General features: G+C 42.6%; 1 protein-coding gene across 5 annotated transcripts in view; it reads right to left on the bottom strand.

The window, feature by feature from the left end:
• LOC138739718 (vitamin D3 receptor-like) overlaps positions 1 to 27671 on the bottom strand; it is a 334532-nt gene that overhangs the window by 69666 nt on the left and 237195 nt on the right. For all 5 annotated transcript variants that reach the window (XM_069892319.1, XM_069892320.1, XM_069892321.1 and 2 more), the window contains 3 exons: positions 27467 to 27651; positions 25424 to 25556; positions 14436 to 14604 (listed from right to left, as the gene is read on the bottom strand). In XM_069892319.1, the coding sequence (XP_069748420.1) occupies positions 14436 to 14604; positions 25424 to 25556; positions 27467 to 27651 (487 nt within the window). The remainder of the gene's footprint in view (positions 1 to 14435; positions 14605 to 25423; positions 25557 to 27466; positions 27652 to 27671) is intronic.

The following is a 27671-nucleotide window of genomic DNA, read 5'->3' as shown; positions in this document are numbered from 1 at the left end:
GCTCTGTACTATTTTGTTCCCTCCCCCCAACCATTCTAGTTTAAAGGATCCTGAGTAGCCCTAGCAAATACCTCTGCCAGGATTCTGGTCCCCCTGGGATTTAAGTGTAACCCGTCCTTACTGTACAGGTCACATCTCCCCCAAGAAAGGTCCCAGTTATCCAGAAACTTAAAACCCTGCCCCTTACTCCACCCCTTCAGCCACGTGTTAATCCTCCACCTCATTCTATTTCTATTCACACTGTCACGTGGCACAGGGAGTAATCCAGAGATTACCCCCTTTGCGGTCCAGCTGCAAAAGCTTTTATAGATATGTCAAGAGGAAAAGATTGGTGAAATCCAGAGTAGGTCCCTTGCAGTCAGAATCAGGGGAATATATAATGGGGAATAAGGAAATGGCAGACCAATTAAATTCTTACTTTAGTTCTGTTTTCACAAGAGAGGATACAAATAACCTCCCAACGATGTTGGGAAACATAGAGACTAATGCAAAGGAGGAGCTGAAAGAAATCAGTATCTCTAAGGACATGGTCTAGGGGAAATTGAAGGCCGATAAATCCCAAGGGCCTGATAATCTATATCCTAGGGTACTTAAAGAAGTGGACATTCAGATAGCAGATGCTTTAAGAATTATTTTTCAGAACTCGATAGACTCAGGATCAGTACCCATGGATTGGAGGGTAGCTAATGTTACCCCACTATTTAAAAAGGTGGGTAGAGAAAAAGCGGGGAATTATAGGATGTTGAGGCTTACATCAGTAGTGGGCAAAATGATGGAATCCATTATTAAGGATGTAATAGCGGAGCATATGACTAGCAGAGAAGGGATTGGACGGAGTCAACATGGATTTACAAAAGGTAAATCGTGCTTGACAAATCTATTGGAATTCTTTGAGATGGTGACAGGTAAAATAGATGGGGGAGAGCCAGTGGATGTGGTGTATCTGGACTTCCAAAAGGTCTTCGATAAGGTCCCACATAAACGACTGGCGTGCAAAATCAAGGCTCATGGGATTGGGGGCAAGGTATTGATGTGGATTGAGAACTGGCTGGCAGATAGAAGACAGAGAGTTGGGATAAACGGCTCATTTTCTGAGTGGCAGGCGTTGACCAGTGGGTGCCACAGGGATCTGTACTGGGACCCCAGCTGTTCACAATTTACATTAATGATCTAGATGAGGGGATTGGATGTAATATCTCCAAATTTGCAGATGGCACTAAGCTTGTGTGCACGGAAGAGGGGGTCAGGAAGCTCCAGTGTGATCTGGATAAATTGGGGGACTGGGCAGATACATGGCAAATGCACTACAATGTGGATAAATGTGAGGTTATCCACTTTGGTCATACAAACCGGAGGGCAGACTACTATTTGAATGGCAATAGATTGGGAGATGGAGAAGTGCAGAGAGACCTAGGGGTTCTTGTGCACCAGTCACTGAAGGCGAGCATGGAGGTACAGCAGGCGGTTAAAAAGGCAAATGGTATGTTGGCCTTCATATCAAGAGGGTTTGAGTACAGGAACAAGGATACCTTACTGCAGCTGTACAGGGCCTTGGTGAGACCCCACCTGGAGTATTGTGTGCAGTTTTGGTCACTTTATCTAAGGAAGGATGTTCTTGCAATGGAGGGAGTGCAGAGGAGATTCACCAGGCTGATACCTGGAATGGCAGGAATGACTTATGAGGAAAGATTGCGCAATTTGAGATTGTACTCCCTGGAGTTTAGAAGATTGAGAGGGGATCTCATAGAGACGTATAAAATTCTGGCAGGACTGGACAGAATGGATGAGGAAGGGATGTTTCCGATGGTGGGGTGGTCCAGAACCCAGGGCCATGGTTTGAGGATAATAGGCAAACCATTTAGAACAGAGATGAGGAGGAATTTCTTAACCCAGAGGATGGTGAATCTGTGGAATTCATTGCCACAGAGGGCAGTAGAGGCAGGTTCATTGAATATATTTAAAAGGGAATTAGATATATTTCTTCAGTATAAGGGAATTAGGGTTACAGAGAGAAGGCGGGGACGGGGTACTGAACTTTAAGATCAACCATGATCTCATTGAATGGCAGAGCAGGCTCGAAGGGTCGAATGACCTACTCCTGCTCCTATCTTCTATGTTTCTACTTTCCGATGGCAGTGTTCCATGTAGATGTCGATTGTGGGGAGGGTTTTGCCTATGTCCACTAGCTTTTGGAAGGGTATTGGTGTCTCCCAGACCAGTCCATGATGTAGCCAATCAGCACACTTTCCACCATACAACTGCAGATATTTTCCAAGGTTTCCACAAACTCCTGATGTCATTAGTGTGTTGGATCCAGGAAAGATCCTCCGAGATAGTGATTCCCAAGAACTTAAATTTGCGCACCATCTCCACCTCTGATCGCCCAATGATCACTGGATTGTATTTTACACAAAACTATAAAACACTGATGCAAATTAAATTTGCTGGACTATGTGGCAGAACTCAATAATACAAAAAGAAAAGTGTACTTTAACTCTCAAAGCATAATGAAATTATACTCATACGTCTTCAGGCTTTCAGTGCCTTTGTTGTTTCCACATTTTCTTTTAAATGTTCTTTATTCAATATGGAAAAATTGGTGGTCTTGCTAGTGACATGCACATCCCCTGTATTCAGCGTAGTGGTTAGTGCAACCCTATTACAGCACCAGCTCCAGGGTTTGAACCTTATTACAGCACCAGTTCCAGGGTTTGAACCCTATTACAGCACCAGTTCCAGGGTTTGAACCCTATTACAGCACCAGTTCCAGGGTTTGAACCCTATTACAGCACCAGTTCCACGATTTGAACCCTATTACAGCACCAGTTCCAGGGTTTGAACCCTATGCTGTCTGTAATGAGTTTGTACGTTCTCCCCATATCTGTTTGGCTTTTCTCCGGGGGCTCCGGTTTCCTCCTACCATTTAAAAACATACTGGGAGTGTAGGTCAGTTGGATTTAATTGGATGGCACCAGCTTGTGGCTGAAATGTTACCGTGTTGTTTGTCCAAATTTAAAAGTAAAATATAAACTTACATGCTTGATTTTTATCATCTCTTACCTCTTGGCAGCCATGGATCCTTAACGTGGTAGTCAAACTGTTCTTATTGATATCTAAATTCATGCAGTTCACAAGATCATAAGATAAAGAAACAGAAGTAGGCCTTTTGGCCCATCAAATTTCTCCACAAATCCACCCTGACCTAAATCATTGTCACATCTAGTTACTGACGAGGCCTGATGAAAGGCAGTCTACCCAGAATATCTCAAATGCTGTTGTCTGATTTGCTGAGTATTTCTTGTTCTGAGGCACTGTGTTATGTTTTCCCTTTTCAAAGAGACAGATCACTGATAAATAAATGCGAGATTATTAATCCTATCTGATTTATTACCAAATCTAGTATGGCCTGTCCTGGAATTAAAATCATGTAGAAAAACATCTAAAATGTACAAAACAAATTTATCTGACTTGAGCTACACTGTTGTTTTCCAATCTGTATGAAATTAAACTGTCTTGTAAGAAAATAGTCTCTTTTAGTAAGGCATTTCACAAGCTCCCCAATAAGAGACGTTCAGAAAGTCATGAGGGACGGGATCCATGGAACCTTGGCTGTGTCGATAAAAGATTTGTTTGCATGTAGAAAGCAGAGTAGTAGTGGAAGGAAATTTTTCTGCCTGGAGGTCGGTGACTAGTGGAGGGGCCGCAGGGATCTGTTCTGGGACCCCTGCTCTTTGTGATTTTTAAAAATGACCTGGATGAAGAGGCAGAAGATTGGTCAGTAAGTTTGTGGATGATACAAAGGTTGGAGGAGTTGTGGATGGAGCTGAAGGTTGTCATAGGTTACAAAAGGATATAGACAGGATGCAGAGTTGGGTGGAAAAGTGGCAGCTGGAGTTCAATCCGGCTAAGTGTGAGGTGAAGCATTTTGGAAGGACAAACCAGAAGGCTGAGTCCAGGGTTAATGGTCGGTTACTTTGGAGTGTGGATGAACAGAGAGTCCTTGGGGTCCAAATTCAAACATCCCTCAAGGTCACCGTACAGGTTGATAGGATAGTGAAGAAGGTCAATGGGACGCTGGGCTTCATTAACAGGGGGATTGAGTTCAGGAGTAGAGAGATCATGTTGCTGCTCTACAAATCTCTGGTGAGATCACACTTAGAGAATTGTGTTCAGTTCTGGTCGTCTCATTATGGGAAGGATGTGGAGAGGGAGCAGAGGAGATTTACCAGGATGTTGCCTGGATTGGAAAATGTCTAATGAGGCTAGGTTGGAGCATAGAAATATGAGAAGAGACTTGATAGGGGTCGACAAGATTCTGAGAGCCAATAAATAGGGTGGACGGCCAGCAACTGTTTCCCAGGGCATGAATCGCAAACACCAGAAGACAAGTACAAAGTGAAGGGAGGGACATTTTGGAGAGACATTAGGGTAAGATTTTTTTACACAGAGAGTTGTGGAGGCCTGGAATGATGGTGGAGGCTGAAACATTTGGAGCATTTAAGAGACTGTCCGACAGGCACATGGATGGAAGAAAAATAGAGGTTGATGGAGTAGGGAGGGTTTAGGTTGTTTTAAGAAATATATGGGTCAGCACAACATTGAGGGCTGAAGGGCCTGTCCTGTGTTGTAGTGTTTCTATGTTCACTAGAAACCTGTCAGATTTCCATAATAGACAACACTAGCAGGGTGCTCCCGATATACTGACAGTGAATCGGCATGCAAACCAGTGATAGGCAAAGATGACAAGATTTAATGGAAACAAAAGTGACTGAATAAGTTTCAATATATGTTTATAATCTGCACTTGTGTTTGGCACTAAACATGTGTCTCATATTAATAGATTGGCCAAATAGAGAACTTCAGAGTAGGGAGAGAGAATATGACTTGGAAATAGCCATTTTTTTGACTGGGGGGGGGGGTCATTCTAATGCAGGGGTGGCCAAACTTGCTTAACATAAGAGCCGCATACCATAAACTTCAGAAGTTTGAGAGCCGTAGCGATCACGTGACTGCAAGCCAGACCCACTAACCCCATCGTTAGCCCCTTTCAGGTGGCCATAATACCCGAATGTAAAGCCGCCCAAAGTACCCAAATGTGGCTGTTGGGAGGCCACCTGAAAGCAGAAAACCCATCCCTGAGGAATTCACCGCTTCCGAGCACTCCCCCTAGGCACCTGAAAGCAGCAGCCTGAAAGGGGTTAACAGCCTTCAGGTGCCTAGCAGGGGGTGGGCTGATGACAATCAGCCAGCAACCCAACACCCCACATCTGACAGCCCCCCTCCCCGCTGCCCGGCGACCTAACTCCCCGCTGCCTGACAGCACCCCGGTGTGGGACATCAGGGCTGGGGTGGCCAGTGTGGACTACGGGACTGGGGCTACCAGCGCGGGAAGTTGCAACCCCAGCATAGTTTTGTTGGGGAAAGTGTTTTCCAATCCTTGTCTTGCAAATCATCCCTTTACAAAATGCTGGTGCACTGCAGATAATGAAGAAGCACTGTTTCAAAGGGAGCAATTTTGAAAAGGATTTTTTTTCCTAATCAAGTCTTATCACCAAACATTCTCCCTAGGCACCTGAAAGTAGCAAGACAAAGCAGTGGGTGGGCTGCTGACAGTCAGCTGGCAACCCGCTGAGAGCCATCCTCCTCGCTGGTGACACTTACCCTCCCTGCTGCCGACCCCTACCATTCCCATTGCTGACACCTACCCTCCCCACTGGGGACAGCTACCTTTCCCGTGAGCCACACATTACATGTCAAAGAGTCACATGTGGCTCGCAAGCTGCGGTTGGGCCACCCCTTATGCTTCTTATGAAAGTTTCAATGTCGTGCAGTTCCCAATATGCTTCCTAGTAGATATGATTTTTGCTAGGGTACAAGCTGCACTCTTCCACCTGAGGTGGAGAGATGCTTCTGAATTAAAACATGAAAGTCTTCAGAAACTGTGGTTGAAGTGAAAACATGTGGCTGGAGAAACTCAGCAGGTCAAACATTGTCCTTAATGCAGCAAAGATAAAGATACAGAACCGATGTTTTGGTCTTGAGCCCTTCATCAAGGTACGGAAGTGAGTCTGGGTGAGGACATGGTCATAGAGCTTGAGAGCAGCAGGGATTATAGACAGGGAGCAGTGGGAGAGAATCCCACTGCTCTCTATCCCGTGGTTGAAGGAAAAACACAAAGCTGGAGAAACTCAGCAGGTCAGTGTTCTTTACACAGCAAAGATGAAGAGCTCAAGCCCCAATGTTGGTTGGAGAATTTTGTGTTCGATTTCCGTCATAGAACGTGAAACACAACCGCACAGTACAGGCCTTTCGATCCTCAATGCCTCAATGTTGTGCTGACCATATATTCCTTCTTAAAAAAAAGTACTAAATCCTCCCTACCCCAATACCCTCTGTTTTTCTTTAATCCATGTGACTGTCTCAGAGTCTCTTAAATACTCCTGATGTTTCAGCTTCCACCACCATCCCCAGCGAGGTATTCCAGGCACCCATGACTCTGTGTAAAACTTCCCTCCCTTCACTTTGTACACTTGTCCTCCAGTGTTTGCTGTTCCTGCCTTGGGATAAAGGTGCTGGCCGTCCACAGTATCTGTGATAACTTCTAGTTTGAAAAAGGACCACTCAACAACTTCCAAGCTCAAAAGAACAACTTTAACTGGGACAGTAAAACCAAATATTTACAGAGGCATTATTTCTTCCCCTGGAACATACGGACATAGTCTCGAACCTGTATACAAGGCACACCGCAAATAACACAAGACAGAAAGTAAAACCCCTCCCTTACTCCAGAACTAGCCTCATTTTCAAAACTGCTCACATTACAACATTCTCTATGCTTCTCATAACCTTGTAGACCTCTATCAAGTCTCCTCTCACCCTTCTTTGCTTCAGTTGGAACATGACCTCTTTACTCCTGAATTCAATTTCCCTATTAATGAATCCCACTATCCCATAGACCTTCTTAACCATCCAATCAACCTGCACGGCGACCTTGGGGTTGTATGGATTTGAACTCAAAGATCTCTCTGTTCATCCATCCACACTGTTAAGTAACTGACCATTAACCCTGTACTCAGCCTTCTGGTCTGTCCTTCCAAACTGCATCACCTCACACTTATCTGGATTGAACTTCATCTCCCACTTCTCTGCCCAACTCTTTATCATGTCTATATCCTAGTGTAATCTTCAACAGCTTCAGCCCCATCCACAATTCCTCCAACCTCTGTGTCATTTGCAAACTTATTGACCCATCTCTTCATCCAGGTCATTTATAAAAATCACAAAGAGCAGGGGTCCCAGAACAGATCCCTACGACCCTCCATTAGTCACTAACCTCCAGACAGAATATTTTCCTTCCACTACTACTCTCCGCTTTCTTCTTATAAGCCAATTTTTTATCCACACAGCCAAAGTTCCACTGATCCCGAACCTCATGACTTTCTGGATGAGTCTCTCGTGGGGACCTTGTCTGGACTTCTCCAAATTCTCATAGATCCTGTCCTTAAGAATCCTCTCCGATGGTTTGCACCCACTGACGTAAGACTCACCGGTCTTTAATTCCCAGGATTCTCCCTGTTACCTTTTTTAAACAAGGGGACTGAAAGTGGGCGTGCAGGTGCAACAGGCAGTGAGGAGGGCAAATGGTATGCTGGTGTTCATAGCGAGATGATTTGAGTCCAGGAGTAGGGAGATCCTGCTCCAGCTGCACAGGGCCTTGGTGAGACCACACCTGGAGTACTGCGGACAGTTTTGGTCGCCTTATCTGAAGAAGGATATCCTTGGCTTGGAGGGGGGTGCAGAGAAGGTTCACTAGGCTGATACCGGAGATGGAGGGACTCGCATATGAAGAAAGGTTGGATAGACTAGGCTTGTATTCTCTGAAATTTAGACGATTGAGGGGGAATCTTATAGAAACTTATAAAATTCTTAAGGGTTTAGACAGACTAGATGCAGGAAGGTTGTTTCCAATGCTGGGAAAAACCAGAACCAGGGGCCATAGTTTAAGGATAAGGGGGAATTTTTTTTAGGACTGAGATGAGGAAAAATTTCTTCTCTCAGAGAGTGGTAAACGTGTGTAATTCTTTGTCACAGGAAGTAGTTGAGGCCAGTTCCCTGTCAATATTTAAGTGTAGGTTAGATTTGGCCCTTGTGGCCAAGGGGATCAGGGGTTATGGGGAAAAGTCAGGAACTGGGTACTGATCAGCCATGATCATAATGAAAGGCGGTGTAGGCTTGAAGGGCCTCCTCCTACACCTATTTTCTATGTTTCTATTTGCCATTCTCCAATCCTCCAGCACCTCTCTTGCAGTCAAAGAGGATTCAAAGATCATAGTTACTGCACCAGCTCTCTCTTCCCTCCCTTCCCACAGCATCCTGGGGTTTATCACGTCCAGCCCCGGGGACATCAATCTTGATGTTTTTAAGAAGATCCAACACTTCCCCTTCCTGAATCTCCACCATGTCCAGCCCACCGGCCAGTTCCATTTTGACCTCATCATGTTCAAGGTCCCTTTTCCCTTGTGAATATTGACACAAAGTATTAATTTGTGACCTCTCCAACCTCCTCCACTTCTAGCCACATGTTGCCTCTTTTATCCTTTAGTGGCCCCACCTTCATTATCATCATCCTTCTGTCCTTCACATATGCATAGAGCACCTGGGGGTTCTCCATAATCCTACAAGCCAGGGCCTTCTCGTGCCCCCTTTGATCTCTCCTAAGTCCTCTCTTAAGCTTCTTCCTGGCTGCTATTTACTTCTCATGAGCCCTTGCTGTTTCCAATATCTAATATTTGCTTCCTTCTTCCTCTTGACTTGTTGCCTGACCTGGTTTGTCAGCCACAGTTCCCTTTTCCTACCATCTTTTCCCTGTTCCAGTGGACAAACCTGTCCTGAACCCAGTACAAATGGTCCCTAAACTTCCTCCACGTTACTTCTGTGCTTTCACCTTGAACATCTGTTTCCATTTTACTCTCACTCATTCCTGCCTTGTCTGATTGTAATTATTCCTTCCCCAGTTAAACACTTCCCCATTTTGACTGTTTATATCCTTTTCTTTTGCTATGTTGAAGCTAAGGGTTGTGGTCACTCTCCCCTACTGAGAGGTCTGCCCCCTTACCAGGTTCATCCCCCCAGAACCAGATCCAGTGTGGCCTCTCCTCTAGTCAGCTGGTCCACACACGGTGTCAGAAATCCTTCTTGAACACACCTGACAAATTCAGCCCCATCTCTCCCTCTTGCAGTCAGGAGATGCCAGTCAATATTAGGGAAGTTGAAATCACCCATAACTACAACCCTGTATTTCCCACCATTCCAAAATTTACCTGCTGATCTGCTCCTAAGGGTCCCTCCACCAACTCTTCAGCCATGCGTTCATCTGCCACAACTCTCTGTTACTACCCTCTCTGATGTGTGACAGAAGCAGTGATCCTGATGTCTTGCTTTTTATCTTCTTTCTTAACTCCTTATATTCTCTCCTCAGGACCTCGTCCCCACTCCTATCTATGTCATCGGTTCCCATGTGGACCACGACATCTGACTGCTCGTCCTCTCCCTCCAGAATTCTATGAACTCAATCAGAGATGTCCATGACTGTGGCACCTGGGAGCCTTGTTCTTGTTTACAGAATCTCCTATCTAATCTCTTAACCAATGAGTCCCGAATTAACATCGCTCTCCTCTTCTGAGCTGGGGGGCCAGCCTCTGTGCCAGAGACGTGACCACCTTGTCTTGTCCCGGGTAGATTGTCCCCCACAACAGTATCTAAATCAGTATAAGAGGGGAACAGTCACAGGAGTAAATGAAACTCTATGATATTTCTTTGAGGGATGCCTTCCCAGAAATTATCCTTTGCTCTCCGAAGGGAGTTCTGTGGGATTCTCTCCCACTGCTCCCTGTCTGTAATCCCTGCTGCTCTCAAGTTCTATGACCATGTCCTCACCCAGACTCACTTCTGTACCTTAATGAAGGGCTCAAGACCAAAATATTGGTTATGTATCTTTATCTTTGCTATATACCCCTCCATAAATCTTCGTCTGCGAAGCCAAGCCAAAGAAAGATAAAGGACACTGTTTGATCTTCTGTGTTTCTCCAGCTTTGTGTTTTTACCTTTTTACCTCTGCATGTTTGGGAGATGGATATGAGATTGGTCCCAGGAGAGCAGTCTGAGGGATCTGAACATTATGTTGAAGTACAGAGCACATTGGACACATGTTAGTTGTGGAAAGAGGCTCTGGAGAGCATACAGTGCTAAAGCCAGATCTTCTTGGCAAGAAATTGCCAGGCAGGTGTCTATGAATACGTTCACTTAACCTGATCTACTCAACCTGTTCCTTGGGGCTGGAGCGAAAGTAGATGGAAGTCTCCTCCCTTTAACTTAACCTGATCCACTCAACCTGTTCCTTGGGGTTGGAGCGAAAGTAGATGGAAGTCTCCTCCCTTTAACTTAACCTGATCTACTCAAGCTGTTCCTTGGGGTTGGAGCGAAAGTAGATGGAAGTCTCCTCCCTTTAACTTAACCTGATCTACTCAACCTGTTCCTTGGGGTTGGAGCGAAAGTAGATGGAAGTCTCCTCCCTTTAACTATAAAGGTCAGCAGATCTTCCAAATGCAGCAAAACTGTGAGATGTGGCCGCAGTAAGACCCTGGAATGGTCCTGAGGTGAGCAAGCTGAGAGTAGCCGTGGCCTGCTTGGGCAAAGTAGTCAAGTTTATTGTCATCTGATTGTACAAGTACAATCCAACAAAACAGCGTTCTCCGGTCTTCAGTGCAAAACATGCAGACACACAACCAGACACAGCACACATAGAGACAAAGAATACATAGAACCATACAACAATTACAGCACATTAACAGGCCATTGTTGTGCCTTCTAGTCTGTGCCAAACCATTTTTTTTACTAGTCCCACTGACCTGCACCCAGCCCATAGCCCTCCACACCCTTCCCATCAATGTACTTGTCCAAATTCTTCTTCAATGTTAAAATTTGGCTGGCATTTACTTCACTGGCAGCTCGTTCCACACCCCCCTCCCACTCTCTATGCAAAGAAGTTTCCCCTCATGTTCCCCCTAAACTTTTCCCCTTTCACTCTTAACCTGGGTCCTCTGATTTGTTTCTCACCTGCCCTCAGTGGAAAAAGCCGACCAACATTTACTCTATCTCCCTCATACTTTTAATTACCTTGATAAAATCTCCCCTCATTCTTCTACAATCCAGGGAATAAAGTTCTAACCTGTTTAACCTTTCCCTGTAACTCAATACCTGAAGCCTGGGCAACTTCCCAGTAAATCTTCTCTGCATTCTTTCTAACTTATTGATATCTTTCCTGTTGTTAGGTGACTAAAACTTCACACAATACTCCAAATTTGGCCTCACCAATGTCTTATACAATGTTACCGTAATATCCCAACTCCTGTACTCAATGCTTTGATTAATGAAGGCCAAGATACCAAAAACTCTCTTTACAACCTTGTCCACCTGTGACATCACTTTCAGGGAATTTTGCATCTGTATTCCCAGATCCCTCTGTTCTACCGCACTCCTCAGTTTCCACCCATTTACCGTGTACGTCTTTTCTTGGTTTGTCCTTTCAAAATACAACACCTCATACTTGTCTGTATTAAATTCCATCTGCCATTTTTCAGCCCATTTTATCAGCTTGTCCAGATCCCTCTGCAAGCTTTGAAAACTTTCTTTGCTGACCATAACACCTCCAATCTTAGTGTCATCTGCAAACTTGCTGATCCAATTTTCCACATTATCATCCAGATCATTGATATAGATGACAAACAATGGTCCCAGCACCGATCCCTGAGGCAACACCACTAGTCACAGGCCTCCAGTCTGAGAAGCAACCATCCACCACTACTCTCTGGCTTCTCCTATCAAGCCATTGTCAAATTCAGTTCACTAATTCACCATGAATACTGAGCACTGAACCTTCCTGACTAACCTTCTATGACCTTGTCAAATATAGACAAGATCCACAGCCTTTCCTTCGTCAACTTTCCTGGTAATCTCCTTGAAAAACTCTAGGATTGGTTAAACATGACCTACCATGCACAAAGTCATGTTGACTGTCCCTAATTAGTCCCTGGCTCTCCAAATAATTGTACCCTGTACATCTGATCTCATGGAACTCCTTCCAATAATTTCCCGACCACTGATGACTCTGCCCTTTTCCTGAGTGAACACTGATGAATAAAACATTTAAGATCCCCTCCCCCCCCATCTATTTTGGCTCCAGACAAAGGCGACCACTGATCTTTAAGGGGACCAGTTTTGTCCTTTACTATCCTTTTATTCTTAATATCCCTGTAGAAACTCTCAAGATTTTCCTTCAAGTTGTCGCCAAAGACACCTCACATCTTCTTTTACTCTCTCTGATTTCTTTCTTGAGGTTTTCTTGCATTTTTTATACTCCTCCTGTACCTCATTTGCTCCGTGTTGCCGATACCTATTATATACCTCTCTCTTTTTCCAAACCAGATCCCCAATATCCTTCGAAACCAAGGTTCCCTCTGCCTGCTAACATTGGCTTTCATCCTGTGGTGCACTGTTAGCCAGAATCAGACACACACAAAGATAAAGACTGAACAACAGGCTTTAATCCACAAAGTCTTCCACAGAGCCAGGCTGGCTGTGGCAGCATCAACTCTGAGTGAGGCCTCGGGAGGCCAGCGCAGGCTTATATCTCGGAAGGTGATTGACACCCGACCGGGTGGGGCTTGATCCATTCACGCCGATTGATTGACAGCTGGCCAGGTGTTGTCCTGTCCCCTTACACTCCTGCAGGTACAGAGGTTGCCCCCTGCAGTAGGCCGGTGGTGGACCACCACACATCCTGACAGAAATATACAAACCCTGTACTTTCAAAATTTCACCTTTGAAGATTCTCCACTTACCTCACACATCCTTGCCAAAAAATAACCTATCCCAATTAACTTAAAACTAGGCATTATGATTGCTGGACCCAAAATGTTCCCCTACACATAATTCTGTCTCCTGACCTAATGGGAGATCCAGTACTGAACTCTCTCTATTTGGGACCTCTATATAGATTTCCGGAACACATTTGACAAACTCCAAACCATCCAGCCCTTTCACAGTATGGGAATCCCTGTCAATATGTAAGGCTCCCATAGCATCTCACTGCCCGTGGGAAGAAGCTGTTTCTCAGCCTGGCTCTGATACTCCTGTATCTCTTCCCTGACGGGAGCAGCTCATGTGTGATTTTGTGCACCCTCTTCAGACAACGATCCCGGTAGGTCATGTCCATGGGGGCGGGAGGGAGATTCTAATGATCTTCTCTGCCACCCTTATGCTCCTGTGGATTGATCTCCGATCCATTTCTCTGCAGCCACCATATCACAAGTGATGGAGCCGGCCAGGATGCTCTCGATAGAGCTCCTGTAGAAGGTTGACCTCAAGGAGGCCGGTAGCCTTGCCCACTTCAGTCTTCTCAAGAAGTGCAGTCGCATGTGTATTATTTGTCTGTGTGTGTGTTGTCTGGTTGTGTGTCTGTGTGTTTTGCACCGAAGACCGGAGAACGCTATTTTGTTGGATTGTACTTGTATAATCAGATGACAATAACTTGACTTGGCTTGAGATTGAAAACATGCGCAAAATTGCTCAACTCCAGGTTAATACAATTTTCAATACTGCAGCATTTTTTGTCCATCAGAAACTAATTTCTCTCTGATATGGTTTGTTACTAGTTTTCCTGTGGTAATGGCATGTATGTGTTCCTTGATTCAATCTGGCAAACTGCATTGTCAACTGGATATTAGATGAAACATGAAAGTCTGCAGACATTGTAATTGTAGTAACAACACACTGAAATGCTGGAGGAAATCAGCCGGTCTTTTCAGCATCCATAGGAGACAAAGATATTTTGCCGATGTTTCGGCCTGAGCCCTTCTTCAAGGAATAAGCAGAATGAGCCAGAAACAGGAAATCTCCGAAAGTCTCAGAATTCAGACAGTGCCGGCTGGGGGAGGAATCCAGACCAACAAAAGGGGCTCATTGGATATGATATGGGACAAGGTCAGAATCGATCATGTTTGTGCAAAAAGACACAGGGAAGGGAGAGACGACGGGGAAAGAATTGAGATGGGGGGTGGTTTCGTGAAAACGTGAGATGTTTATATTAATACCCTCCGTTTGGAGGGTGCCCAGTTGGAAGACAAGGTGTGGTTACTCAATATTGCAGGTGGTCTCAGTCTGGCAGTGTAGGACATGTCAGCAAGGGAACAGGGTGGGTAATTGAAATGAGTGGGAGATCCACGCTATTGCAGCAGATAAAGTCCAGGTGCTCAATGAAGCAATCTCCCAGTCTGCGTCCAGTCTCTCCAACATTGCACCTTCCCTTCAAGCTTCACGTTTACTGGTTAAGTTTACGGGGGCAATAATTGCACAGAATAGCGAGAATAAAAATGTACCTGAATCCAGGAATGGCCTTTGCAAAGCCGATGACTTTCTGTATGCTGTAACTGACGAGGTCAGCAAGATGAGGTAGCATGGTGAGACCCACACCATCCTTGGAATTCTGACTGTCATCCTGATGTATCCCAAAGATGTGGGAGGTGGTTATCTGAGATACACAGGTATCTGGATAAATTAGAAGGAACAGTACAGTAGGTATCATTTTCCATCCAAATCCACTACAACATCCTCGAATCTATTTAAAATAACAATTAATAGCCCATTAGGGCGGAGCGGTTAGCCAAATGCCGGTTTAGCATCAGTGACCCAGGTTCAAAGCAGGCGCTGTCCATGAAGAGTTTGTACGTTCGCCCCGTGACCTGCGTGGGTTTCCCTCCGAGTGCTCCAGTTTCCTCTCACCCTTCAAGGCATTCCAGGGGCTGAATCGATTGGGTGTAATTGGGCGGCATTATCTCATTGCCTGAAAGGGCCTGTTACCATGCTGTACATCTATGTTGAAATTTAAAAAACTGTCCACCATATTTACATTATTTGTACATCAATAACTTCAGAAGAAGAGGAGTCACGTGATGGAGTAGTGGCCGGACGGTGAACTCCAGCCCTCTCCAGAAAAGTCGGGAAAAACGAGAGAAAATACAAAGGCACAGAAATACAAGTTAAAGAAAAGTGAATATAAAGGTGGAAAGAAGATGGAGACAAAAGGAGAAAAATCAAAATCAACGGAAAGAAGAGAGGAAGAGAAGACAACGGAGGAAAAAGGTGAAGGCCTTACCTGTCCGAAGAGGCCCGCTGTGGAGAGAAGACCCCACTACCTCAGGTCGGTAGAAAAAGAACTACAACAATGGCTCACAGAGCCGAGTAAAAGTGCGCAACCGCGCATGCGCGACTCTTCGCGCATGCGCGATGCGCATACAAAAAAACACACCGACGGGAGGGGGGACCAGCTGGGGAGTCGATCTCCACAGCCGGCAACGACAGCTGCAGAACACCTGCAGCAAGAAGACACCACAGAAGACAATGGAAACAAGAAAGAAGAGGAGGAAAGGGCAGCAAAGAAACAACAGATGGTCAACCTAGAGGAAGAAGAAGAGGAAGAGGAAGAGTACAGGGAAATAGAAGAAGAAAAGATAGGCAAGGTAAAGGAGGTACTTGCTCTTGTTAGAGGATACATGGAGTCATTTAAAGAATGGCAAACACAGGAATTCAATGATTTAAGAAGAAGAATAAACAACACAGAAAAGAAAATAAATAAAATGGATATGACCTTAACAGAAATGGGGAAAAAAATGGACAAGATGGAAGAACGGGCAATAGCAGCAGAAATGGAGGTAGAAGACTTAAAAAAGAAATTGGAGGAATCTAATAAAAAAACTAAAGAGACACAAGAATTACTAGCCCAAAAAATAGATATAATGGAAAATTATAACAGAAGAAATAACATAAAGATAGTGGGCCTTAAGGAAGATGTAGAAGGCAAGAATATGAGGGAGTTTATAAAAGAATGGATCCCTAAGGCCCTAGGATGTCCAGAACTACAGCAAGAAATGGAAATAGAAAGGGCACATAGAGCATTGGCCCCTAAACCACAACCACAACAAAAACCAAGATCTATTGTAGTAAAATTCCTAAGATATACTACAAGAGAAAAGGTGCTGGAGAAGACAATGGAAAAAGTAAGAGAGGGCAACAAACCACTGGAGTATAAAGGGCAAAAAATCTTCATTTATCCAGATATAAGCTTTGAACTCCTAAAGAAGAGAAAAGAGTTCAATGCAGCAAAAGCGATTTTATGGAAGAAAGGATATAAATTTACACTGAAGCATCCTGCGGTATTGAAAATATTTATTCCAGGACAACAAAACAGACTATTCTCGGATCCAGAAGAAGCACGAAAATTTGCAGAACAATTACAAAAATAGACTGAGGGATGAAGACGGGTAATGAGAGCAAAAATTATCACGATTGATATGTATGTGGGTAAAGACAAAAATAGACTGAGGGATGAAGACGGGTAAGGAGGGTAAAAATGACCACGATTGATATGTATGCGGGTAAAGAGGTATAAGAGTGAATAGAGACAACGGGCATATGTGAAAGTATCTGTAATTAGAGGAAAACATAGAAAGTATAGACAAGAATTAATAAGGGAAGGTAATGGAATAGAGAGAATAAGGAGGGAACTAAAAGAGTGACCTTTGTGACATATAAAAAACGAAATCTTTTCTGGGGGGGGCTGGGTGGGGGGAAAAGAGCGGTCACTGCAAAATCAGTTGACGCTTGCGAGTGGATTCGCAAATCCAAATGGAGAGGGGAGATGTGGTTGTCCGACAAGGGATAAAGGGCAACTCAGGAGGGGAAGGGGAGATTGGGGATAAAGAAGATAGAAATAGGAGAATAAGGAAAATGTTGGATGTTGTAGGAATGTTGTCTGGTAAAGAGTTGAAAATAAGAAAACAGAAATGGAAAAGGAGGAAAGGTAATGATGGAAAAACGGAAAGAGAAGATAAACAAAATATAAAATGGCTACGCTGAACTATATGACTCTAAATATTAATGGAATACATAACCAAATTAAAAGGAAGAAACTACTAAATTTACTGAAAAAGGAAAAAATAGATATAGCATTTGTCCAAGAAACACATTTAACTGAATTGGAGCACAAGAAATTAAAGAGAGATTGGGTAGGACATGTAACAGCAGCATCGTATAATTCAAAAGCAAGAGGAGTGGCTATATTAATTAGCAAAAATGTGCCATTTAAAATAGAAGAGGAAATAATAGATCCAGCAGGGAGATATGTTATGATAAAATGTCAGATATATTCAGAGCTTTGGAATCTACTTAATATATATTCACCTAACGAAGAAGATCAAAAGTTTATGCAAGATATCTTTTTGAAGGTAGCTAATACGCAAGGGAACATACTAATAGGAGGGGATTTCAATCTGAATTTGGATCCAAATATGGATAAAACGGGGAAAAAAATTAACAGGAAGAACAAAGTAACCAAATTTATAATTAAATCAATGCAAGAAATGAAACTTGTGGACATATGGAGGAAACAAAACCCAAAAGAAAAGGAATACTCATACTACTCGACTAGACATAAAACATACTCAAGGATAGACCTATTCCTGTTATCAGCCCACATACAAGGGAGAGTTAGGAAAACGGAATATAAAGCTAGACTATTATCGGACCACTCACCCCTGTTATTGGCAATAGAGCTAGAAGACATCCCTCCAAGAATGTATAGATGGAGATTAAACCCCATGCTACTTAAAAGACAGGATTTTAGAGAATTTATTGAAAAACAATTAAAAATGTACTTTGAAGTAAATACGGAATCAGTGGAAGATAAGTTTATACTATGGGACGCAATGAAAGCATTCATTAGAGGGCAAATAATAAGTTATGCAACCAAGATGAAGAAGGACTATAATCAGGAAACAGAGCAGTTGGAAAGGGAAATAATAAACATAGAAAAAAAATTAGCAATAAAGGAAGATACAACCAAAAGAAGAGAATTGGCGGATAAAAAAATAAAATATGAAACATTACAAACATATAAGGTGGAGAAGAATATAATGAAGACAAAACAGAAATATTATGAACTAGGGGAAAAAACACACAAAATCCTAGCATGGCAGCTTAAGACAGAGCAAACTAAGAAAACGGTATTGGCAACAAGGAAAAAAGACAAACAAATTACATATAATCCAAAAGAAATTAAGGAAAACTTCAGAGAATTCTATGAACAATTATACCGAACCGAAAACGAAGGGAAAGAAGGGAAAATAGATGAATTTTTGACTAAAATTGAACTACCAAAACTACAAATAGAGGAACAAAATAAATTAACAGAACCATTTGGAACAGTAGAAATACAAGAGATAATAAAAAATTTACCAAATAACAAGACACCAGGAGAGGATGGACTCCCAATAGAATTCTACAAAACATTTAAAGACCTAATAATACCGCCCCTCCTGGATGTAATCAACCAGATTGATGAGACACAAAACTTACCAGATTCATGTAAAACAGCAATAATTACAGTGATACTAAAACAAGGGAAAGATCCACTCTCACCAGCGTCATATAGACCAATATCTTTGCTAAACACAGATTATAAGATAATAGCTAAACTATTAGCGAACAGATTAGCAGAACAGGTACCGAAAATGGTAAATTTAGACCAAACTGGATTTATCAAAAAAAGACGCACAACAGACAATATTTGTAAATTTATTAACTTAATTCATGCAGTAGAAGGAAATAAAGCACCGGCAGTAGCAGTTGCTTTAGACGCAGAGAAGGCCTTCGACAGAGTAGAATGGAATTACTTGTTCAAAGTATTGCAAAAATTCAGTTTACCGGAGAAGTATATTAATTGGATTAAAGCATTATATAAGGGACCGCTAGCGAAAGTGACAGTAAATGGACATGTATCAAAGCAATTTAACTTAAGCAGGTCAACGCGGCAGGGATGCCCACTATCACCATTATTGTTTGCGCTAGCTATAGAACCACTAGCAGAATCGATAAGAAGAGATAATAATATAAAAGGAATAAAAATAAAAGACAGGGAATATAAAATCAGTCTGTTTGCGGATGATGTGATAGTGTACTTAACAGAACCAGAACTATCAATAAAAGAACTATATAAGAAATTGAAGGAATATGGAGAAGTGTCGGGATACAAGATAAACGTAAATAAAAGTGAAGCAATGCCTATGAATAACGCGGATTTCTCAAAATTTAAGGAGGAATCCCCATTCAGATGGCAAACGCAGGCAATAAGATACCTAGGTGTGCAAATAAACAAAAATCTAGGCCAATTATATAAACTCAATTACAATCCACTAATGAAAAAACTACAGGACGATTTAGAGCATTGGAAAGAGCTACCACTAACACTGATAGGAAGGATAAACTGTATTAAAATGAACATTTTTCCAAGGATACTATACTTATTTCAGGCATTGCCAATACAACTGACAGAAAAATTCTTCAAAGAGTTAAAGAAAATAATAAGGAGATTTTTATGGAGAGGGGGGAAACCGAGGATAGCACTAGACAAATTAACAGAATGGTATAAACAAGGAGGCTTACAATTGCCAAACTTCAAAAATTATTATAGAGCCGCACAATTAAGGTACCTATCAGATTTTTATCAAACAAGGGAAAAACCAGACTGGACGAGACTAGAATTAGATAAAATAGGGGAAAAGATACCTGAACACATATTATATAAATGGGACGAAAAATTGGTACAACATAGAACTTCTCCAGTATTACACCATCTCCTCAATATATGGAAGAAGATACATGTAGAAAGAAATAAAATAAATTACCAAATACCAAAACTAATATTGACGCAAAATAAGCTACTCCCTTTTACAATAGACAACCTTGCCTTTAGAAAATGGGAAAAAAAAGGGATTAAAAGAATAGAAAATTGTTTTTCAGGAAGTAGATTCTTATCCTTTGAACAAATGAGAGATAAGTACAATATAACGGGAGATACAGCGCTGGCATATTACCAACTGAGATCCTACTTGAAAGATAAATTAGGAAGCAACTTGAGTTTACCAGAGGGAAGTAACCTTGAATATGTGATTACAGATACAATGTTAATCAAAAGATTTATAAAAAATATGTATATTAAACTGCAAGAAAAGGAAAATGAGGAAACAAATGGTAAAACTAAACAAAAATGGGAACAAGATTTAAATATAAAGATAAAAAAGGAAACATGGGAGAAGTTATGCTCTGGAACGATGAGAAATACAATAAATACGAGGCTGCGTATGATACAATATAATTGGTTACACAGACTATACATTACACCGCAAAAGTTAAATAAATGGGACCCAACAGTATCTGATAGATGTTTTCGATGTAAAAAAGAAAGGGGAACAACAATTCATGCAATCTGGACATGTGAGAGAGTAGAAAAATTTTGGGATGATCTCAATCAGATATTAAATAAAATAACAGAAAACAATATACCAAAGAATCCAGAGATCTTTCTCCTAAGTAACATAAAAAATAAAGAATTTGGAATTGACTTGGAGGATGCACAAAAAAGATTTGTTAAGATAGCCCTAGCTGTAGCAAAAAAATGTATTATGTCAACCTGGAAATTGGAAGATAATTTGAAAATACAACAATGGTATATAGAAATGAATAAATGTATTCCATTAGAAAAAATAACATATAGTTTAAGAAATAATATTGAAATATTCGAACAAGTATGGGAGCCTTACATTAAATACAATAGCGAAAACCTACCGGGAACAAACATTACCTAAGTTGATGGAAGGAGAAGAGAAGAAAAAAATGGACTCAGTAGAATTTCTGGTGTATTTTTGTTGAATGACAACATTGTCTAACTGAATTAATGCAACCTAGATTGTATAACTAAAATGGATGAGAGGGGGGAGGGATGGGGGGGTGGCTTGGGAGGAGGGAGGGGGGAGGGAGAAAAAGTCACTGTAAATGTGTGGAAAAGAAAAAGTGTATATCATGGCTATTGTGATTTATGGTGTGAAAAATAAAAAATTAAAAAAAAAAAAAAAAAAAAAAAAAAAAAAAAAAAAAAAAAAATAACTTCAGAAGAATAAAAATGTATTCATTATCACCTTTCCATTTCTCTACAAATAACCATAATAATTGATGAAAATTAATGATGGGTTCTGCTGCATGAGGATGGAAACTTTAAATGCAGTGTCAGAATTGTCCAAAGCTGTGTTAGTTTCCACTGGAAATGACACTCCCTGACATTCATTGCTCCAAATGCCAGAAGCAAAGCATTGCCATTCAGATTTCAGATTTATTGTCAGAAGACGTACATGACATCACATACAGCCCTGTGATTCCTTTTCCTGGGGGCAAGGCAGAATTACCACTTATTAGTAGTGCAAAAAAATCTGTCCACAGCTAATACATGTAAACAATCAAAAGAACTGTAAACAAACTATGCAGTACAGAGAGAATAAAGAATTCAGTAAAATGCACATGTCAGAATCATTAAATGAGTTTGTTGTTCAGGAGTCTGATGGTGGAGGCGTAATGGCTGTTCCTAAACCTGGTGGTGCAAGCCTTGTGACATAGATACCTCTTTCCTGATGGCAGCAGCGAGAACAGTGTGTATACTGGGTGATGTGGATCCTTGATGATCACTGCTGCTCTCTAACATCCCCGTAGATGTTCTCGATAGTGGGGTGGATTTTGCCTGTGATGCCCTGGGCTGACTCCACTACCTTTTGGAGAGGTTCACACTCAGGGCCATTGGTGTCCCTATACCAGACCATAATGCAGCCGGTCAGCACACTTTGCACCACACGTGCCAATCCATGCACCAAGCTCGACTGCCTTTCCTACAATACTCCCTGCATTGAAATAGATGCACCTGAGAACATTTCCACCACTTTTCTTTTAGAACATTTTTAATTTGATAGAGATAAATATTACATGGACATATTGTTTAGATATCAATTAATTATATAATTTATATAATGTAATACAGAATGAGTAATTGTCTTATACAGTTCTTGAAAAAAATGAAAAATCTTTATGAGAATTTCACCTCATATTCTCATATTCAGATGACTACATTGTGATTATCTAAATAGACCCAACTCTTCCAGTTGTAAAAAAACAAAAATAAGAAAAAAAGAAAAAAAAATGAAGAATGTTCTCCCCCCCCATACTAATCTAACCCCTCCCACTGAACACAGTCACCAGCAAGTACATTTTAAAGAATTGAGTATCGGCTCTTGCACATTGGATAGAAATCCCCCAGAGCCCCCCCCACCCCACCGCCGAAGTCATCAAATTATGATCATAGTACATGAACGGGCCCCAGATCTGGTCAAATTTAACCTTGATCTTGTTGGTATTTTTATTACAGTCCCTTCTTTTTTCCTCCAATCTCTGACCAACTTCTCATGTTGGTTTTTTGGTTCATTTCTATCTCTTTCAACTTAAAGCTCACTTCATATTCTCGTCACCTATTGCTGTGTGTCGATGGCAATTGCTGTGTGTCGATTGCCTCCATGATGGCAATCACCTTGAGTCAATGCCCAGCAGATCAATCCGCATAATCTATAGCGGTCGATGTGTACACCAGTCAACGGCCCATTTCAGGCATCACAAGTTTTAGGGGTCAACTTAAACGCTGGTCAATGGGCCATCTCAGGCAGCCAGAAAATTGGGGTCAATATTTACACCAGATATACTATAAAATGAGGCTGAAATAAAGGGGGAGGGGTCGACTTATACGTCAGTTGTCTTATGCCACGAAATATACGGTAATTAACGGAATGGGCAATGTTTGAAAGAGGTACTGAACTCTTGGAAATATATTAATTTTGATACAATTAACTCTTCCAACTAATGTTATTGGTAAAACTGTCCACTTGTGAACCTCCACATTGATGCAATCACAAAGAAGGTTTCCCAGCAGCTATACTTTGTGAGGTGTCTGAGGAGATTAATTATGTCACCAAAGACTCTCATAAACTTCTCCAGGTGGACTGTGGAGAGCATTCTGGCTGGTTGCATCACTGCCTGGTACGGAGGCGCCAATTCTTAGGACAAGAATAAACTCCAGAGGGTTGTTAACTCGGCCTGCAACATCACAGGGACCATCGAGGATGTCTACATGAGGCGGTGTTTTCACAAAGCAGCCTCTCTCCTCAAAGACCCCCCCACCCAGGCCACACCTCTTCACTCTGCTACCCTGGGGGAAAGGTGCAGGAGCCTAAAGACGAGCACTCAGCGGCACAAGGACAGCTTCTACCCCCTCTGCCATCAGATTCCTGAATGACCAATGAACCCCAGACACAGCCGGACTTTTCCTGCCCTGTTACCATTATGATTTTTTTTATGCCATAAGATGGTTATAATATGTATGTTTGCTCTGTGACGCTGCCTCAAACCCCGAATTCAGGACAATAAATTCTGATTCTACACTATGGAATCTCCTATCACTACAGTTCTCCTCTTCTCCTCCATTCCCTTCTTAGCCACAGGACCACATCTCCGTGGCTTGTCCCTGGTAAGTCATTTCCCCCCACAACAGTATCCAAAATGGTCTACTTGTTATTGGGGGAAGAGTCACAGGGGGTCCCTGCACTGTCTGCCTTTCCCTTTCCTTCTACTGATTGTCACCCATCTACCCTCCTCCTGCCTCCTAGGTGCGATGGTGTCCCTGTCTATCACCCCCTCTCCCTCCTGAATGATCCAGAGTTCATCCAATTCCAAATCCAATTCCTTAACTCAATTTGTCAGAAGTCACAGCTGGATGCACATCCCACAGATATGAAGTGGTCAGGGATCCTGCTGGCTTCCCTGACACCGACATTCTGCGAGAGGAGCGTTCTCCTGCCTTGGCTGCCATTTTCTCTATGACTAGATGAACAAAATATATATCTAAAACCTGCCCTTACCTGCTAAATCCTTTTTAAGGTGGCCCTTTCTGACCCAAATCTGACTATTCCTCACCTCTTACCTGTTCTCAACGAAGCCTTTTGAGCCAAAGCCTCACCACTCTGATTCAGTCCACTCGATGATGACCGCTGGCTCCCTTTGTCTTCAACTGTTCAACTCGATTACCCAATCAACTGCTACCTGCTGAGTCTCTCCTTTTTTCAACCCCTTTGACTATTATCTGTTTAGTTCTTTACTCATTTGCATGTATACACTGGGAACATTTTTTTTTGCACTACCAATTAGTGGTAACTCTGCCTGGACCACAGGAAAAAGAATCTCAGGGTTGTATGTGATGTCATGTATGAACAATAAATGTGAAACCTGATCTGAATGGCTAATCCCTCAACAGTGCTCTGTTTTCGCTGCTGCCATCAGGAAAGGGTATCGGTGCCACAAGACTCGCATCACCAGGTTCAGGAACAGCTGCTCCCCCTCCACCATCAGACTCGTCAATGACAAATTCAATCAGGGACTCATTTAAGGTCTCTTACTTGAGCATGTTATTGATTTTTTTAATTCTCTCTGTATTGCACAGTCAGTTCGTTTACATTTGTTATCTGTTTACAGTACTCTTTTCTTTGGCTTGGCTTCGCGGACGAAGATTTGTGGAGGGGGTAAAAAGTCCACGTCAGCTGCAGGCTCGTTTGTGGCTGACCAGTCCGATGCGGGACTTGGTGCACCTCTGTCACGGTGGCCAGTGGAGAGCTCGCCATATAATACGATCTTGGGAAGGCGATGGTCCTCCATTCTGGAGACGTGACCCATCCAGCGCAGCTGGATCTTCAGCAGCGTGGACTCGATGCTGTCGACCTCTGCCATCTCGAGTACCTCGACGTTAGGGGTGTGAGCGCTCCAATGGATGTTGAGGATGGAGCGGAGACAACGCTGGTGGAAGCGTTCTAGGAGCCGTAGGTGGTGCCGGTAGAGGACCCATGATTCGGAGGCGAACAGGAGTGTGGGTATGACAACGGCTCTGTATACGCTTATCTTTGTGAGGTTTTTCAGTTGGTTGTTTTTCCAGACTCTTTTGTGTAGTCTTCCAAAGGCGCTATTTGCCTTGGCGAGTCTGTTGTCTATCTCATTGTCGATCCTTGCATCTGATGAAATGGTGCAGCCGAGATAGGTAAACTGGTTGACCGTTTTGAGTTTTGTGTGCCCGATGGAGATGTGGGGGGGCTGGTAGTCATGGTGGGGAGCTGGCTGATGGAGGACCTCTTCAATCTGAGGCGCCTGCAAGCTCACACCAAGACACAAGAGAAACTTGTCCGTGAACTACTCTTTGCAGATGATGCCGCTTTAGTTGCCCATTCAGAGCCAGCTCTTCAGCGCTTGACGTCCTGCTTTGCGGAAACTGCCAAAATGTTTGGCCTGGAAGTCAGCCTTACAGTACTCTATTAGTTACATATATACACAGTGTACAGTTTTTTCTGCACGACCAACAAGTGGTAATTCTGCTTCGCCCACAGGAAAAAACATTACATACCCATGGATATGCCGCAATCACTTGAAGATGATGAGTTAAAGGGACTAAAAGAATCGGCAGAGCAGAAACTTTGTGGCAGGTCAACAGCAAAGGCCTGGCTAGTTGTAGTTCCAGGTGGACCCCGAACTGGTGGCTGTAAAAGAAAATAGAGACAATATGACTAAAGTTTCCAGGTAATTACAGAACATAGAACATTACAGGTCAATCCACAGGATGATAAGAGTGGCAGAAAAGATCATTGGGGTCTCCTTTCCCCCTCCCCCTATCAACATGATCTACCAGGATTGTTGTCTGAAGAGGGCACACAAAATCATGAGAACTCCTTCCACCCTGCACACAGCCTCTTTCCACTGCTTCTGTCGGGGTAGAGATCCAGGAGGATCAGAGCCAGGACCACCAGGCTGAGGAACAGCTTCTTCCCACGGGCAGTGAGAACGCTGAACGACCAAAGGAACGGCTCACACTAACCCTCCAGGACTCTCGTTTGAAGGAAATAAAATTTATTTATTTCGATGAAATACTTGTCCTACATATGTATTGTTTGTCTGTATGTGCGTTATGTCTGGTTGTTTGAGTGTTTTGCACTGAGGACCGGAGAACATTATTTCATCGGGTTGTACTTGTGCAATCAGATGACAAGAAACTTGATTTGACTACAGCACAGTGCAGGCCCTTCAGCTCTTGATGTTGTGTCAACCCATATTTTCCTTAGAAAACTACTAAACCCTCCTTACACACTCCCATCACTCTCTGTGTGAAGAAATTCCCCTCCGTTCCCCTTAACCTTTCCCCTTTCATTCATAACCCATGTCCTCTAGTTTATACCTCATCTACCTTCAGTGGAACAAGCCTACCCGTACGTTTTGACATATAAGTCTACCTTCAGATAAGATGGGTCCTCATTTTTAGCCTCACTGTTTTATCATATATTGGGTGAATAAGACGATCCCCCCCAAAAATCACATTGAATGAGCTGTTGGATGTGGCTGGAAGGTATTTTTATCATGGAGCCTCCAGCAAAACAACAAAAGTATGAAGCGAGTTTTAAGATAAACATTGTAGAAGTGGCCAAGGAATCTACCAACCTGCTGCTGCGAGGACATTGGAGAAACTTTGTTGTATGTTGGGCTCTTTTTTGATGTTTCAAGGGTTGTCTTATATCCCAAATCTATGTGGAGTGATTTTTGAGTTGAATTCAAGGGCTTATTTGTATCTGGCATATAAAACAACTCCTGAGTTTTGAGAGTTTTTTTGAGAGTTTCAAGGGTAGATTTACACGTGGAACTATACGGTATCAACATTTATTCTGTCTATCCACCACATAATTTTAAATACTTCTATCAAATCTCCCCTCATTCTCCAACACTCCAGGGAATAAAGTCCTAACCTGTTTAACCTTTCCCTGTAACTCAGCTCCTGAAGTCCAGGCAACATCCTAGTAAAACTTCTCTGCACTCTTTCTATCTTATTGATATCTTTCCTGCAGTTTGGTGACCAGAACTGCACACAATACTCCAAATTTTCAATAAAATTCAAATTTGCCTATTCCAAGATCACCCCCCCTCCCCACAATTCCATCATTTCCCCAAACATCTCCCCACACCAATTTCCTCTTAATTGCCCTTGAAACCTCCCCAAACCACCTGGTCAGAGTACAAACTTGAGCGTGGAGATATGCCATTTCAATGATGGGTTCTGATGGACCACCATCTAATGTTTATCTGAAAATTTACATTTAAATTTAGACAGGCATTTTGGCCCACAAGCCTATGTCACCCAATCACACCCAGTTGACCTACAAACTCCGGTACATTTCTTTTGAATGGTGGGAGAAAACCGGAGCCCCTGGGAAAACTCACGCAGACACAGGGAGAATGTACTGACTCCTCAAAGACAGTGTGGCATTTGAACCCCAGTCTGACTTGCTGGCATTACGATGGCATTGTGCTAACTGCCACTCCAACCGTGCTGCCCTCATTTTTTATACTGCCATTATCTTTGTGGCATTCCTTGCCTTAACCCACTCATATGGACAATACATACTCTGAACTGGCCAAAGTCCAAATATGATGTATCGTATGTCTTATGGTGTGCGTCGACCAGTAAGGCGATCAGTTTCTCTTGGTCATCAGACAACTTGGGTTTTCGAGCCTCCTTTATGGCTTCTTCTTCCTTCCGCTTTAAAATCATCTCCTTTTTTCTCTGGACTTCTTCATCTGTTAGGATGACTGAGCATAAAAAAGGGAAA

Source organism: Narcine bancroftii, chromosome 7, assembly GCF_036971445.1.
Source record: "Narcine bancroftii isolate sNarBan1 chromosome 7, sNarBan1.hap1, whole genome shotgun sequence".
Taxonomy (NCBI): domain Eukaryota; kingdom Metazoa; phylum Chordata; class Chondrichthyes; order Torpediniformes; family Narcinidae; genus Narcine; species Narcine bancroftii.
This window is presented reverse-complemented; position numbering and strand designations above follow the sequence as displayed.